We start from the raw sequence: 15,453 nt of genomic DNA, 5'->3' as shown, positions 1-15,453 counted from the left end.
GGTATGTTTGTTATATGTACACTTATGCAGTTTCGTGTCCCACGAGGTGATGTTCTACAAACTCTATCTTCAGGTGGAGAAAGTTTCAAGGTCGAGCTCTCAGAACAGTGCTAAAATCAAAGCTGTTTCCTGTGAAGAAAAAAAAAAACCCGTCTGTATATTTCACCTCAGATGGTCAGAAGGCAGAAACTGAAATAAATTCTCTTAAAAAAAAAGAAGTCAGTCTGTTGAATTTTTGTTTTCACATGTCCGTGAGCACATTTTTTTTTATTTTTTTTTTACAGAATTTGCAATCTTCTCAGTGACGACAGAGAAAACGCCTTTTTCTAGGGTCAGATAGACGTTCTCCCCACTCGGGCTGAGCAGCTGGGTCTTGTGCAGACGTGTGTGTGTGTCGTGGCCAAACTGATGGGTAGAGGTGTGTCCGCTGAGCTACCGCCGCGGGTGTGTTAGTGAACGGAGCGGCCTTGGCCTCCAGGCTGCCTCCAGCCCCTTCCAGCTGATATCCTGGTCTTGCCTTTGAGCCTCAGCTGCCTCACTTCTTGCTTTTGGGGGTCGGGGGGCTGTGAGTAGAACGCGATTACCACCCCCGCCTGACACACACAGGACACCTTCATCATCCCTTACAACTTGGTTTGACAGATGTATTTTGTGAAACGTTGGGCTTTCTTTTTTTCTGCTTATAAGAGGCCAATAGCCGTGTTGTAAGTCTCCAGACTAACAGCTCTGGGCGGTGAGCCTGAGGACCAGCACAGGGCCTAGAAGAAGTGTCTTTGGTACCCGGAGGAGTGGACTCAGTTCCAGGGGCCCCGGGGTGGGATGGTTCCCAGGGCGACGGTGCGGGCAGGTCCCCCAGCCCTGGCCTGGCCACCTGAGATGGGCTGGGGTACGTGCGCAGATGCTCAGCGGGGCGGGGGCCAGACCGCCCTGTCCCTGGTTCTCCCACCCAGCCTGGAGGACCGGCCCGGGTGGTAGAAGCCTTCACACCTGACTTTTGCTCTGGTGCCAGCGGAGTCCAGCAGCTGAAGGCCAGGGGCTGGATTCAGAGGTAACTCCTGGTGCCAGGGAAGGAGCCCTCTGAAGGCAGCAGGGACCCTTAGGAGCACGGGGTGGCCCTGGGAAGAAGCCTGGGTCCCGTTCTACCTCCCCACCAACGCACTGCGTGCCTTTTGCCAAATTGTTCTTTGAACCTCAGTTTCTTCATCCGTATAATGGGAGGGAAAACATTACCCATCCGAGGCGGTTCCTGCGAGAAATGCAAACGTGCTTCTCACTCCAATCTCTTTCCTCATTGTCCCGATGAGGAAATAAATCAACCTGGGAGCTGTACCTGTAGGAAGGGTCCTGCCCGTTGAAGGAAAAAGAAAAACCACCAAACTTCTCTCTAAATTTTATAGGAATCCACTTAAAACATATTCTTCAAAATTCATGACACTAAATGTAAAAGAAATTTAAACAATTAGGTATTCAAATGGTGTTTCTTTGTAAATTGTAACCTTTCTACTTCTGACTTCATTGACGCTTAAAACTGTACTGAGACTTCCAGGGCGCCCTGATCATGTAACGCTTTTGTCCCTTAAATTCATGCCGAGCACCTCTGTCTGCAGCCACCTCCCCTGCGCGGTGCCCCCAACGCTCCTGCTCCCCTAAAGAAGCATCTCCCCTCTCTCCATATCTGGAACAAGCCTCTCACTCACGAAGTCATCTTTTAACGTCACAGGAAACGACCGCAGGGCTCTCTTTTCTCCTGTACTCAGATCCTGCGCGAGTTGCGCTGGGAACCAGTGGGCTGGGTTTGTCCTCAGTGCCTGGGACTCTGAAAGCGAGAGACCCCAAAAGTTATGCTCCTTCCACCCTGCTCACCCCACCTCCCGCCTCCTGGGCCCCAAAGAGAGGAGCTAGGAATTTTGTCCCTACTCCCAAGCGACCATGCACGGAGAGAGAGCCAGGGAAGCTCCTGGCCGATGTCCAACCCTGGAATTGGGAACAATTGGTCTCTTCGGGGTGCTGGGGCCAGAGAGGGAGGGGAGAGGTCCCTTGTGCCGTCAACTTACCTTTAATGAGCCCCTAATATATGCCAGGCGCCACCAGGCTCCAGGACCACAAGATGAAGAAGCAAGGTCATTTTCCTTCAGAAACTATCGGTGGGGTTCAGACACAACTGAGGTTAAAAAAAGGTACATTTGTGTGTGTCTGTCTGTGTGTGCATGTGCACACATATATATGCTTAGAGTATAAAAATATAACAGATAAAATATATGCTGTAAATGTGATGATATATAATACAATCTATGATAAGGTTATTTTATAAATATTATATAGGAAATATAGAATATTTTAGTTATTTTTGGAGTGAGTGTCCTTCCTGGTTGAATCAGGGTGGGCTTCCCTGAGGAGGTGCCTTGGAGCTGGATTTGGGGAAATAAAAGTCACTGTGGCGGAGACGTTAATCCTGCAATGATCCCATGAGAAAGGTTTGGGGTTTTTTAAATTTAATTTTTATTGAAATATAGCTAACTTACAATGTTGTGTTAGCTTCTGGTGTACAGCAAGGTGATTCAGTTCTACATATCCATATTCTTTTTCATATTTATTTCCATTATATGTTATTACGAGATACCCCTGTGCTATATAGTAGGACCTTGTTTATCTATTTTATATATGGCAGTATGTATCTGTTAATCCCATACTCCTAATTTATGCCCCCCCCTTTAACCCTTTGGTAACCATAAGTTTTTTTTGTTTGTTTCTTTTTGTTTTTTTTTTGCGGTACGCGGGCCTCTCACTGTCGTGGCCTCTCCCGTTGCGGAGCACAGGCTCCGGACGCGCAGGCTCAGCGGCCGTGGCTCACGGGCCCAGCCGCTCCGCGGCATGTGGGATCTTCCCGGACCGGGGCACGAACCCGTGTCCCCTGCATCGGCAGGCGGACTCTCAACCACTGCGCCCGCCACCAGGGAAGCCCGATACGTTTGTTTTCTATGTCTGTGAGTCTATTTTTGTTTCATAGATAAGTTCATTTGTGTCATATTTTAGGTTCCACACGTAAGTGATATCATATGATATTTGTCTTTCTGTCTGACTTACTTCACTTAGTGTGATGATCTCTAGTTCCAAACATGCTGCTGCAAATGATATTATTTCATTCTTTTTTATGGCTGAGTAGTATTCCATTGTATATACGTGCCACATCTTTATCCATTCATCTGTCAATGGACATTTAGGTTGCTTCCGTATCTTGGCTATTGTAAATAGTACGCAAAGAACATTGGGGTGCATGTATCTTCTTGAATTAGTTTTCTCCGGATATATGCCAGGAGTGGGATTGCTGGATTATATGGTAACACTATTTTTTAAAGAACCTCCATATTGTTTTCCGTAGCGGCCGCACCAGTTTATAATACATTCCCTGCAACAGGGTAGGAGAGTTCCCTTTTCGCCACAGCCTCGAGGAAGGTTTTGTTTACCACTTTGCTGATGAGGAAATCATGGTACCCACAGTGGGGAATGAAATCAGGGGATAGCTGGCTCCAGAGCATAGCGTTTATCCTGAACGGTTGCAGGACGTCCTCTCCCTGGCAGAGGTCTCTAGGAGGCAGCAGGCGGTGTGCTGAGAGCCGAGGGACCCAGAGCTCAGATGCCCCCCCAGCCACCGTCAGGAATTTGCTCCCCAAATGTGCACACCCGGGGGGCCCAGGAGGGCAGGCGGCTGAGCCTGCGGACCCCCACCCCTCCTCCACTTCTGTGATGTGTCCCCGGTCCCAAGGTCATCCCCGCACATCACGTCCCTACGGTTTGGGTGAATTGCGTCCCCAAAACTCATGTGTTGAACTCCTAACTCCCAGTACTCACAATGGGACCTTATTTGGAAATAGAGTCTTTGCAGATATATTTAGTTAGGATGAATGGCGCGGACCCCTGATCCTACGACTGGTGTCCTTATAAAAAGGGGAAATTTGGACACAGAGACACACACAGGGAGACGCCATATGAAGATGAAGGCGGAGATCAGGGTGATGTGTCTACAAGCCAAGGAGCACCTAGGGATGGCCTGGGACCCACCCGGAGATTCTCCTCACAGACCCCAGAAGGAACCAGCCCTGCCAGCACCCTGATCTTGGACTCCAGCCTGAGGGAGAATAGATTTCTGTGGTTTGAAGCCTCCAGCGTGTGGTGCTTTGTTAGGGCAGCCCTGGGAGATGATTCACCTGCAACCAATAAGGACTCTACGGGGCTTTCCTGGGACAGACCCTCCCCCCCGCCGCCCCCCCCCCCCGCGCCCCCGCAATGTCCCCCACCTGCCTCTTGTTAGTAGAAAAACTTTAGCTTCCAGGCCTTCCCCGAGTTCCAAAGAATAAATTTAATCAGAGAAATGAGAAAATGCAGAAGCTAAGGAAAATAGTCAAGCAAGACAAAATAATAAGAGTTCAGCCATTAAACAAAGCCAAGGACCTTTAGTTCCTCCTCAAGGGCTATAGATAATATTCTGCGCCATGTCCTTTGAGCTGTTTTGCAGGTACGGAAACCCCACAGGTGGAAGGAGTTAACTGGATGCTGCCCAGTTACCTCACCACCAGCCAATCAGAAGAATGTCCACAAGGGACTTCCCTGGTGGTCCAGTGGTTAGGACTCTGCGCTTCAACTACAGGGGGCCCGGGTTCGATCCCTGACTGGGGAACTAAGATCCCACAAGTCGCATGATGCAGCCGGAAAAAAAAAAAAAAAAAAAGAATAAAAGAAAAATGTCCAACAGCTGATAACGCACCCCACAGCCTCCCTCCCTCACCCTGTCTTTAAAAACCTTTCCTGGGCTTCCCTGGTGGTGCAGTGGTTGGGAGTCCGCCTGCCGATGCAGGGGACGCAGGTTCGTGCCCCGGTCCGGGAGGATCCCACACGCCGCGGAGCGGCTGGGCCCGTGAGCCACGGCCGCTGAGCCTGCGCGTGCCTCCGCTCCGCAACGGGAGAGGCCACAACGGTGAGAGGGCTGCGTACAAAAAAAAAAAAAAAAAAAAAAAAAAAAAAAAACCTTTCCTGAAAGTCATCGGGAAGTTGGGACCTTTTGAGCACCAGCTGCCTGGACTCTTTGCTTGGAGCCTGCAATAAATCCTGTCCTTCCTTCACTACAACCCGGTGTCAGTAAATTGGCTTTACTGCACGCAGGCAAGTGGACCCGAGTTTGGTTCGGTAACACACGTTAACACAGGCTTAAACACCCCGAAGGCCAGTCATAAGACAGGAAATGAGACCCAGCAGGAGTCAGGGTGAGATGCACCCACGTTTATTGAACACTTGCTATGTACCAGGTGTCCTTCTGGGCAACTTGACCCCCAGAGCAGCCTGTGAGCTGAGTGATATGATTCCTGCCATACAGATGAGGAAAGCGGGACTCAGAGGACACGGGACTTGCACACGGCAGAGCCTCTGAGCATCCAGCCTCAGCCCCCTTTTCCTGACTGGGGAGTTCTCGTCCTACTGATGGAGCCCCTTCCCCTGTCCCCTGAGGTCCTCCATGGGGCCCTCCTCGGCAGAGTTGTCCTCACTGGCTGCTGCTTTTCTCTGGCTCCGTATGGTGCTCTGGGTGCTCTAAATAAAAACAATATATAACAACAACAATAACACAATAATCATCATCATCACAGCAACAACAGCGATAATAATAATGACAGTGACAGCATTGTTTCTTAAATGTTTCGGGTCGATGTGTTCGCCTAATACCACAGCCCTTTGAGGGGGTTACTATCATTGGCCCCACTTTGCAGGTGAGGAGTCTAAGGCACAGAGAGGTTAAGGAACTTTCCCAGGGTCACACAGCTTGGGAGCAGTGGGTTTGGACCCAGGCAGTCTGGCTGGGGACCATACTTCCTCCGCTGCCTTTCAAGAGAATTATTCAGAAAGCATGAGACGCCCCTCACCACACTGTGGTTCCCTGAGTCTGCTTCAGGCAGGTCCAGGTCAGATTCAGGGCCACCCTCCCTCTCCCCAAGCAGCACTCCCTTCTCAGACCCGAGTTCTCAGCCGGCCTCTGGTCTCTCTGGTCTCTTCACCTTGTCACAGGTGTTACGCCCCACCCGCAGTGCTCACCTGGGCGAGAAACCACGGGACAGCCGGGGACAGGGTGGTGTCCGTGAGCAGCCGAGCGTCATAACGCCCATAAACTCCACGCATCTTGGCTCTAAAATCCTGCCAGGAGGGTTGGATCCGGGCGGGAAACAAAGAAAGGGGTGCCAGCGGGAAAGAAAGACGTGGGACAAGAAGGCCGGTGCACAGGTAACTGCAGGGACCCCCACCTACACCAGGTCCGCCTAGGAGTCTCCTGTTTCTTATTCCATATGATCTACTGCAGAGCGGTAAGTGGGCATTGTCATCCCATTTTACAGATGGGAAAACTGAGGCCCAGAGGCAAGGTAACGTGTCCACAGTCATGCAGGAAGATTAGAGATCACACTGCCCCCCAACCAAAATAAAGTAGAGTTGAGTGAATGCACCAGAGCCCAGCCAATCTTCATTGACCCTCCTATGATGGTTTTAAAGCTCATCCATAAATTCTTTGACATTTCTCCCATCAGCAGCTGGACTGTAATTCTCCTCCCCTTGAATATGGCCTTAATGACTCACTTCTAAGGAACAGAAGGTGGCAGACAGGATGCTCAGTTTCTTCGGAGGTTATAGGTCACAGAAGGTGACACAGTGTAATTCTCTGATGCTCACTCTTGGACCAGCTGCCATGGTGTGAGGAAGTCCACGCCCCACGGAGAAGCCGTGGGCAGTTATTCAGGCTGCAGACCCCACTGCAGACCCAGACGGGATGGGCCTCACTGGGGTACAGCTCCTGCAGTTGTCCAGGGCCCCCAGCTCAGAAGGACTCTGCCATCTTGGAATTCTTAATAATTATTGAACAAAGGGCCAGCGTCTTCATTTTGCCCTGAACTCTGCGAATCGTGTGGCCCATCCTGGACCCAGATGACAGCCGTCATCTACCACACACGGGTGAGGAAGCCTTGGAAACAGCTCTGGCCCCGGCTACGGACTGGCTGAAAGACCCGAGTGAGGACAGCCCAGCTGAACCCACTAACCCGAGAGCCACAGAAGATAACCCCAGTAAACGACCGCTGCTTTGCACCACGAGGTGTGGCACAGCACGTTATAGATAACTCAGATGGCTTTTTCTAGATCCTAATCACATCAGGTGACGGTAATGAGCACTCTGTCTACCTCCGAAGTACAGCAGGCATCAGCCTGGAGGTGCTTTTTGTTGTTGATTCATTTGTTTTTAACGCGGATGGTCCAGAGAGACTGTGTTGGGGAAATTCCCGCCTCTGGTTCAGTGCCCAGGGGCAGATATTTAAAACAGTTCATTACAATGAGCCTTCAAAGTTCGAGAAACTGCAGAATGTTGCCAACAAAAACTGCTTCTATCAAGACAAAACCAACAACTCAGCCATAAAAGAGAACAAAATAATGCCACTTGCAGCAACATGGATGCAACTAGAGAGTATCATACTAAGTGAAGTAAGTCAAGACAGAGAAAGAAAAATACCATATGATATCACTTATATGTGGAATTTAAAATATGGCACAAATGAACCTATCTACAAAACAGAGACTCACAGACAGAGACATCAGACTTGTGGTTGCCAAGGGGGAGGGGGGGAGGGAGAAGGATGGACTGGGAGTTTGGGGTCGGCGGATGCAAACTATTACATATAGAAGGGATACACAACAAGGTCCTACTGTAGAGCACCGGGGACTATATTGGATCTCCTGGGATAAACCATAATGGAAAAGAATATTTAAAAAAAGAATGTTGTATGTGTAAAACTGAGTCACTTTGCTGTACAGAAGAGATTAGCACAGCATTGTAAATCAACTAGGCTTCAATAAAAAAAAAAAAGACAAAAACAACCTCCAATTCAGCCCCACGCCCCAAATAGGAGATGGGATGTCTGTGACCCACCTCCAGATCTCTCTCCAGGTCGTAGCTCTCCAGGGTCTGGAAGGCACTGGAATAAACCTCCACCACTTTGGCATGGAAGACCATCTCAATGGTCACAAAGTCCGAAAAAATCTTCTATGGGGAGAGACGCCCAGATCACATAAGTAACACTGTCAGAAGAACTGTCCTGGGGTCATCTCGACATGGACCAATTGGGTGTGTGTGTAGGGGGGTGGGGCGGGGGCTTAGTGGTCCTTGCCGGACAGGTCCTAGGTGTGGAATTTCAATATATTATTTCTAATTAATTTATTTTTGTTGAACAGATAATGCATTCCCATAGTTCAAAAGCTGCCTTGCACAGAGATTGTTCCAGAAATGTGTGAGGCCTTGTGGAGTTTCTGAGGGGCATCCTTTTCTCAGCTCTGTCAACCTGGGCTCCTCCACTCAGCTTGCGCTTCTCTCATGCTGAGGTCAGGTTGATGGCTACAGACTTTCAGCCTCTGTCACCCACGGGCTAGAAGTGGGTCTTATGGGAGGGGGAGGGGATGCTACTGGCCCAGAAGCCCCATAACCTGATAAGCCAGCTTGTCAAAACATTATTAGTGATGGAAACGTTGGCTTCTCTTGATCAGATGGTTCAGCTTGGCTCAGTAAGCTCTCACAGAGCTCCTACTGTGTGTCCGGCTCCAGTGGGGGCTTCTACTGTGTGCTGGGTCCAGCACAAGCTCCTACTGTGTGCAAGACCTGAGGGGAAACTCCTGCTGTGTGTCAAGTCCAGCACAGGCTCCTATTGTGTGTCAGTCCCCTCCTACGTGCCGGGCCCAGCACAAGCTCCCACTGTGTGTAGGGTCCAGCACAAGCTCCCACTGTGTGTAGGGCCCAGCACAACCTCCCACTGTGTGTAGGGCCCAGCACAACCTCCCACTGTGTGTAGGGCCCAGCACAACCTCCCACTGTGTGCTGGGCTCAGCACAAGCTCCTACAACGTGGCAGGCCCCAGCAGGACACAGGCTTGCTGTTGGGGGAGGAGCCTGCAGTTTGGAAACACACCTCTTCCTGTCACGTGGGAAGCACCTGGAAGAGGCGGGGCCAGAGGAAGCTGCTAGGGCACCTGGGAGAGAGAAGGGGCGAGGAGGCCGAAGACTGTGCTGGAAATCCCTGCCTCCTGCCTCTTCCCATCCTGCCCCCGGGAGGCAGTGCTGGTGACAACAACAGGCCTCGTCCTGCCCTTTGCTGGCCTGTGGCCCCGAGGAAATGACGTATCCTCTCAAGCCTCAGTTTATTCGTCTGCACAGGAAGGACAGGAGTGGTCCCAGTTCACAAAGCCCTACGAGAGATTCCGTGAGTGCCGCGGCTCTCGACCTGCGGGCCCCTCATCAACACCAGCCTCACCTGGGAGCTTGTCAGAGATGCAAATTCTTTGGCCCACCCAGGCCCACTGGATGGGACGCCAGGGTTGGCCCACCGTCTGCGTTTTAAGGAGCCCGCCAGGGCATTTCTGACGCACGCTCAGGTGAGCGAACCGCTGCTTGAAAGCATGGCTTACATTCTTTTTAGAGGAGCCAGAGAGTTATTTTGTAGATATTTCACTAGAATCGTGACCTAAAACTGATATAGTGGTAATGATTATTTTAAGTTTGGGCTTTTATCTCTATTAACATTTGGAGGTTTGGATAAGCGTCTCTTACAAATGAATTCCCCCAATTTTAAAGGATCCCCATGTTAAACTGCATGCTTCTGTTGGCCCCCGACAGTGCAGAACCCTGTGTGCTCTCGCTGGCCTCAAAAACATCAGGTGCTTGATAATGGTCTGCTGGTGGTTTTAGGTTCTGCCTGCAACGTGGATGCTTGAGCAGCAATTACCACTGTTTCACTCGCTTCGTTCGCTCATTCTTTCATTCATTTCCCCAATATTTACTGAGTACCCACCGAGTGCCAGGCCCTAGACCTGGTGCCCAGGACCCAGGAGGGGACGTGGCAGGCAGGGGGTCTGCTCTGTGGCTTCGACATGCAGTATAGGAGGTGGCTTGGAGCAGTGAGTTCTCCACCATCACGGGGTCTGCGTGAACTCTCTCTCCCAAGGGTGTCAGCTCTGTGAGGACAGGGCCTTTGCTGGCTATGGTGTCCTCAGCCTCAGGCATAGCGCCTGGCGCATAGTAGGTGTGTATTCAACATCTGTGAGATTCAGAGTGAATTAAAGATACAATGAATCCACCCCCTGGAATAACTGCCCCCAGAGGGAGCGGAGCAGAGAGGGTTAACAGTTGGTCAGACCAGGTCTGGGGGTCCAGGTGAGTTTCTCTGAAGGACAGCAGGTGTGAACTCGATGCAGAGTAAGGGCAGAGCCCTCCTGGTAGAGGACACAGCCTGTGCAAAGGCCCTGAGGTATAAAAGGCCTTGGTGCACTCGAGCTTGGAGTGGTGTGTCCAAGAGAAGGCTGGGGCTTTGAAGCCTTGGGGAGGATTTCAGCCTTTCTCCTTGGAATGAGGGAAGCACAGGAGGGTGTTAAACCCAGGAGTGACAAATCAGAGCTGCCTTTTGTGAGATCCTTGGGGCTGCAGTTTGGAACATGGACTAAAGTGGCAGGGGGGCAAGAGTGGGTGCAGGGGTCTCTGTGACCATCTTGCCCTTAAAGACCCCGCCTTCCTGAGGCCTCTTGTAAGAGCTGGGGTTCTGGGCCCGGGGCTCTGGGTGTGTCGGGGTGGAGAGAGGAAGGCTTTGTGCCACTGGGGTTGTGCGGAGGAAACGAGGAGGGTCCTGTGGATCCTGTGCGGAAAGGCAGGGGCTGGGGGGACAGATGCTGCCCAGGTCTCCTGGCAGGCGGGGAGCTTGGCCGGGTGCTGAGAGCGCACGGCTGCCACTGCTGGCTTCCGGGCAGGACAGCTGAGCAAGACAGCTGCCGGAGCAGCCGGCCGCTACCCGCCGCGGCCAGGAGGAGGCCAGGATGAACTGTCCTGGGAGTCGGGGCCCTGAGGGCCGAGCAGGCACAAGCTCACACACACACTCTGTCCCAGGGAACACACATGCACTCACACATACGCAGGTGCACACACACCAGAGCTCACCCACGGGGCGGCGCAGAGTACTTCCGACCAAGGACCGACCACCCCTACCTGGAGGTCCTTCAGCTTCTGTTCCTAAGCGTCCATCGTCTCCTCCAGCTGCTGGGAGGTGCTGCTGGCATCCACCGAGGCCCTCTGCACGCTGGTCTCCGCCTGGCCCCAGAGATACAAAGTGTCATGGGGGCTCCATTCTGGATCATTCTCTGTCCCTTCGCCCCACCCTTGGGCCAGCTGTCCTGCGTCGTGGGCGTCTCTTGCCAGTTTGGTTGTGGAAGGAATGGCCGAGTAGGACCACAGCGAAAGGGGCAGCTGCTGCTGGGACAGACCCTCTTGTTAGCTGTGTGACCTCAGGCCAGTCACTGAACCCCTCTGAGCCTCAATGTGCTTGCCTGCAAACAGGGGACGGCTGTAAGGCCTGCTCTGCGGGATTGTTGCAAGAATGAGAGTGGGCTCAGCTGAACTACTGCTAGGACAGGTACTGCACATTCGCCGATCATTAATTCCCGCGTGTGGAACGATTTTAGGTGATTACCTTATTGGGTGCTTTGTTTGGCGTCTGTATGGCCTGACTCCACAGCAGGCCTGGCGCCCGACGAAGCTGGATTTCAGAGCTAGACGCCTGCAGAGCCGAGTTGGGGGCTGCCCCTTAGCTCTCTGTGTGACCTTGGGCAAGTGACTTTTCTCAGTTTCCCCATCTGGAAGTACCCACCGCCTGTGAGGTGGGAAGGAAGCAGGCTGTGGAGGGGAGTGTCTCTCTGACTCGCTGAGTAGTGTCGCTGATGGGACGGAACCCAGGTCTCCTGAGCCCCAGCCGATGGCTGGCTCTCCCAGAGCCTCTGACTCTCCTGTCCTGAGCCCAGGGCCCCGCGCACACCCGCCCAGGTAAAGCTTGCCTCGCCGTTTTGTGGGAACGTTCATTACCTGCGTGCGAGCCTGCCTTCCCCAGACAGACTTGCTGGCGCTCACCTGGGACTGAAACAGGCGCTGTTAGGGATTCAGGCTAGCCGGCGGCCCCCATGGAGGGGGCACGGTGATGGACGGCCCCGGCCTCACCGCCCCCCAGCCCCTGCCTCGGGAAGGATACGATGGTCTGTCTCTCTGAAGGGGGCTTCTGCCTCAGTTTCTCCAGCTTTTCCAGCTGTTTGAGCTCATTGTTGTGGACGTGTTTGAATTTCTTGAGCTCAGCCTATGGAAGGAGGAGGGTGGTTTCCTGGGGTCCCAGCCCCCCGCGCGGCCCACGCCGCAGTGCCGTGCCCTTGCTCACCTGGGTCTGCTTTATCTGCACCCCGTAGAGCTTCAGGGGGTTGACCACCTTGGTCTCCAGCCTCTCGACCTGGGGGCACGCGGACATACAGGGTCAGAGCGGGTGGAGCCAGGGAGATGCTGGGGGGCTGCACGGCCCCTGGCCTGCATTTACAGAGCGCCGTCTGCATGTCCGGAGCTGCACGGTGGGCCCTGCTCCCACCTTGGGCTTGCGAGCACGGGCGACACAGTTCATGTCGCTGAGCCCTGTTTCCTGGCCTGTACAGTGGGTATAAGCAGTGTACCCGCCCGCGGTTTCTTAGCAACTGGATGGGACTCAGCGCTATTTCATTTCTCCAGACTGCCTTAAGATCTCACCGGGGGTGCTGACAGATCCACCTGGAACACGGACTAGCAGGGAGTTCAGAGCTGACTGCGCGGTGCAGCCCCCAGGGACATGGCAGGGTCAGCGAGGGGGACGCCTCACGCCCCTGAGTCAGTGCCTGTGTGCCAAGCCTAACACTAGACACGAGGATAAACAATATCAGTACTGGTAACAGGGGTCACAGTTAAAGCTAGTGTGGATTAAGCGCTTACCCTGTGGGTGTCACAGTAGAACAGGTGTAGGAATCCCCCCACGGGCTCCTTAAAACCCTGCTCCCCGGCACCACCCCAGAGGTTCTGACTCAGCAGGTCCCGGGTGCAGCCCAAGAATCTGCATTTTTCTAACAGGTTCCCAGGTGAGGCTGGTGCCTGGAGGGTGGGGTCCCCTGAGAGTCTGGTTTGCCTGATGGGGCAGGGGAGCTGGAGTCCCCACCCAGCCCCTTCCTCCTACTCCATTATGGCTTATGGCTCTTGTAAACGCAAACCTAAAGAAGAAATAATTTTCCCAAGTGCCGAAAGGGAAAGGGACTTATCCCTTCCCTTTCCGTGCAGTATTCCTTTGAGAAAACTTGCAGCTGTAAATCCTTTCTCTGTCCCTTTGAGATGGATATAAAGCTTTTAAAAGCTAAAGAAGCCTCTGGCTGGTTTTACAACCAGGAAAGCCCAGTCATCTCTGAACTGTAATCTTTGGGAGGACTGTGTCTCCAGGGAGTTTGCCTGGTGCCTGGCTCCCAGCTGTACCTACCTGCTCGCCAGAGAGAGAGAGAGGAGGTTTTAGTTTTCTTTGGATAAAGATGATTAGCCAGCCCAGGTGGCCACCCAATCGCCAGGTGGAATTAGGAAGTCCTGTGTGGCAAAGGGTGCTGTCCCCTTCCCTGTCCTCAGGGGGAGTGAGCTTTCTCTGTCTTTGCCATCACTTATTCAGTCGCCTGTGACGGGCATTACCTTCTGACTTAACACTTACTTATTCAGTAGAAAAGCTGTTTCATTCTTTTCTAGCATCGCAGAGAGGATTTTTCTGGGCTGGCTGGAGTTTTGTTTTATTTTATTTTATTTTTATTATTGTTTTTTTATCCCAAACTCCTAACCCTTCCTTCTCCAGTGCTCCCTCCCCCTTGGCAACCATAAGTCTGTTCTCTCTGTCTGTGAGTCTGTTTCTGTTTCGTAGATAAGTTCATTTGTGTCATATTTTAGATTCCACATGGAAGTGATATCCTACGGCATTTGTCTTTCTCTGTCTGACTTACTGCACTTAGTATGATAACCTCTCGGTCCGTCCGTGTTGCTGCAAATGGCATTATTTCCTTCTTTTTTACGGCTGAGTAATATTCCACTGTATATACGCCACATGGGGGTTTTTATTTTTAATTCTTTCCCTAACTCCCTGCAGCCTCCTTGCCCTCCACAAGCCTCCAGGCTCCCAGTCCTGTAAACTGAGGTGTGACCCTGGGGAGGGAGTGATGTGAGCGTCCTCTCTCTGGGGACACCTGTGGAGGAGGTGCGTCCGCTGCCCGTGGACCCTGCCGGGCGGCTCCAGCTCTCAGATCCCCCCGGGAAATGGGGCCGCTCGCTCACCTCGGCCCGCCGGTTATCCTGCACTTTGCGAAGTGCCTCGGGGCGGCCCGCGTCTCCGGGTTCTCCGCGTGGGCGCAGTCGACGAGCTGCTTGACCAGTCGGTCGGCCTTGTCGCGCAGCCGGTGGCCTCGCGGGTGGAGGCGGCCAGCAGCAAGCAGAACTGGCCAGAGTGCTTCTCAGCGTTGGTCACCGTGTCCTCCGTCACCCACACCTGCCGTCCCTGGGGAGGCGGGGGCGGGCCCGAGGAGCCGTTCTGGGCGGGGACGCCCAGCCGGGTCACGGCAGCGAAGCAGGGGTCACCCACCCACCGCCCTCCTCCTAGGTGGCAAACCCAGGCCGGGCGTCCGGTCCCCGCGATAAGGCCCAGAGTCCCCGGGTCAGGCCGTCGAGGCAGATGCGGGAGGCCAGCGGGGTCGCAGGGCTGGTCAGCGGCCGGGCAGGAGTGCAGACGTGGGCTGGGCTCGAAACCTGGCCTTTCCCCCCCGGGGCCCTTGAGAGGGGCTTCGCCTTCCCAGCACAGTTGGTCTGTACGGCACCCGTGCCGAGCTGCAACGACCTCTTCTCTCTGAAATGCCCGGCTTCTGTCTTTTCCCCGAGCTGTTGAAATTCTCTCCCTTCTCCACATCGTAAATCTTTATTAGTAAACTTTTTTGGGGGGTGGGGGGACCCGTTTTAGGTTTACAGAAAAACTGAGTGGAAAGTACGCAGGGTTCCTGCATACCCCCCCCCCCCACCGGCACGCAGGCTTTCCCTATAATCAGCAGCTTCCCTTTAGTGCCCGACCTTTGTTACAAACGGTGAACCAATAGCGACGCATGCTTATTAACTGAAGTCCCTCGTTTCCATGAGGGTTCCCTCTCGGTGTCCTACATTCCGTGGATTTTGACAAGGGCTCAGTACCCTGCCTCCACCGTCACGATGTCGTAGAGAGCTCTCACTGCCCTAAAGACCCCATGCTGCCCCCGTGGGTCCCTCTCCCTCCCCCAGCCCTGAACCTTTTAGTTTGTCCTCCTGGCATGCCATTTATCACCATGCATCACTTCCTGTTGTGCTTGGTTTCTGTCAGCCTCTGCATCTTTCTGGGGAGCTTGCTGACTCATCTTTATGTGCCGCTAGCCTGAGGCCTGCCCGTCGCAGGTGTTCGATGAAAAAATACAGAGTGAGTGAAGGACCTGCTGGATTTCATCTTCCCGAGACAGTACAGGGGGCACAGCCTCAGACAGTCGCCTCCCTCTCGCACCGCTGCACCCTCTCCTTGCC

The 15,453-nt window shown here is 53.2% G+C and overlaps 1 protein-coding gene across 1 annotated transcript; it reads right to left on the bottom strand.

Annotated features, from left to right (window-relative positions):
* Positions 1-5,017: 5,017 nt before the first annotated feature.
* CIBAR2 (CBY1 interacting BAR domain containing 2) lies at positions 5,018-15,010 on the bottom strand. Its single transcript, XM_007109242.3, is given in 11 exon segments — positions 5,018-5,580; positions 6,079-6,177; positions 7,952-8,065; positions 11,044-11,145; positions 11,959-11,964; positions 12,077-12,178; positions 12,257-12,325; positions 14,194-14,234; positions 14,237-14,317; positions 14,320-14,511; positions 14,977-15,010. Coding segments are annotated over 11 exon segments (954 nt in total). The 3' UTR covers positions 5,018-5,466.
* Positions 15,011-15,453: the final 443 nt, after the last annotated feature.

This window comes from Physeter macrocephalus, unplaced genomic scaffold (assembly GCF_002837175.3).
Source record: "Physeter macrocephalus isolate SW-GA unplaced genomic scaffold, ASM283717v5 random_104, whole genome shotgun sequence".
In the NCBI taxonomy this organism is placed as follows: Eukaryota; Metazoa; Chordata; class Mammalia; order Artiodactyla; family Physeteridae; genus Physeter; species Physeter macrocephalus.
The sequence above is the reverse complement of the archived record's forward strand: the minus strand, read 5'-3'. Positions and strand labels throughout refer to the sequence as shown.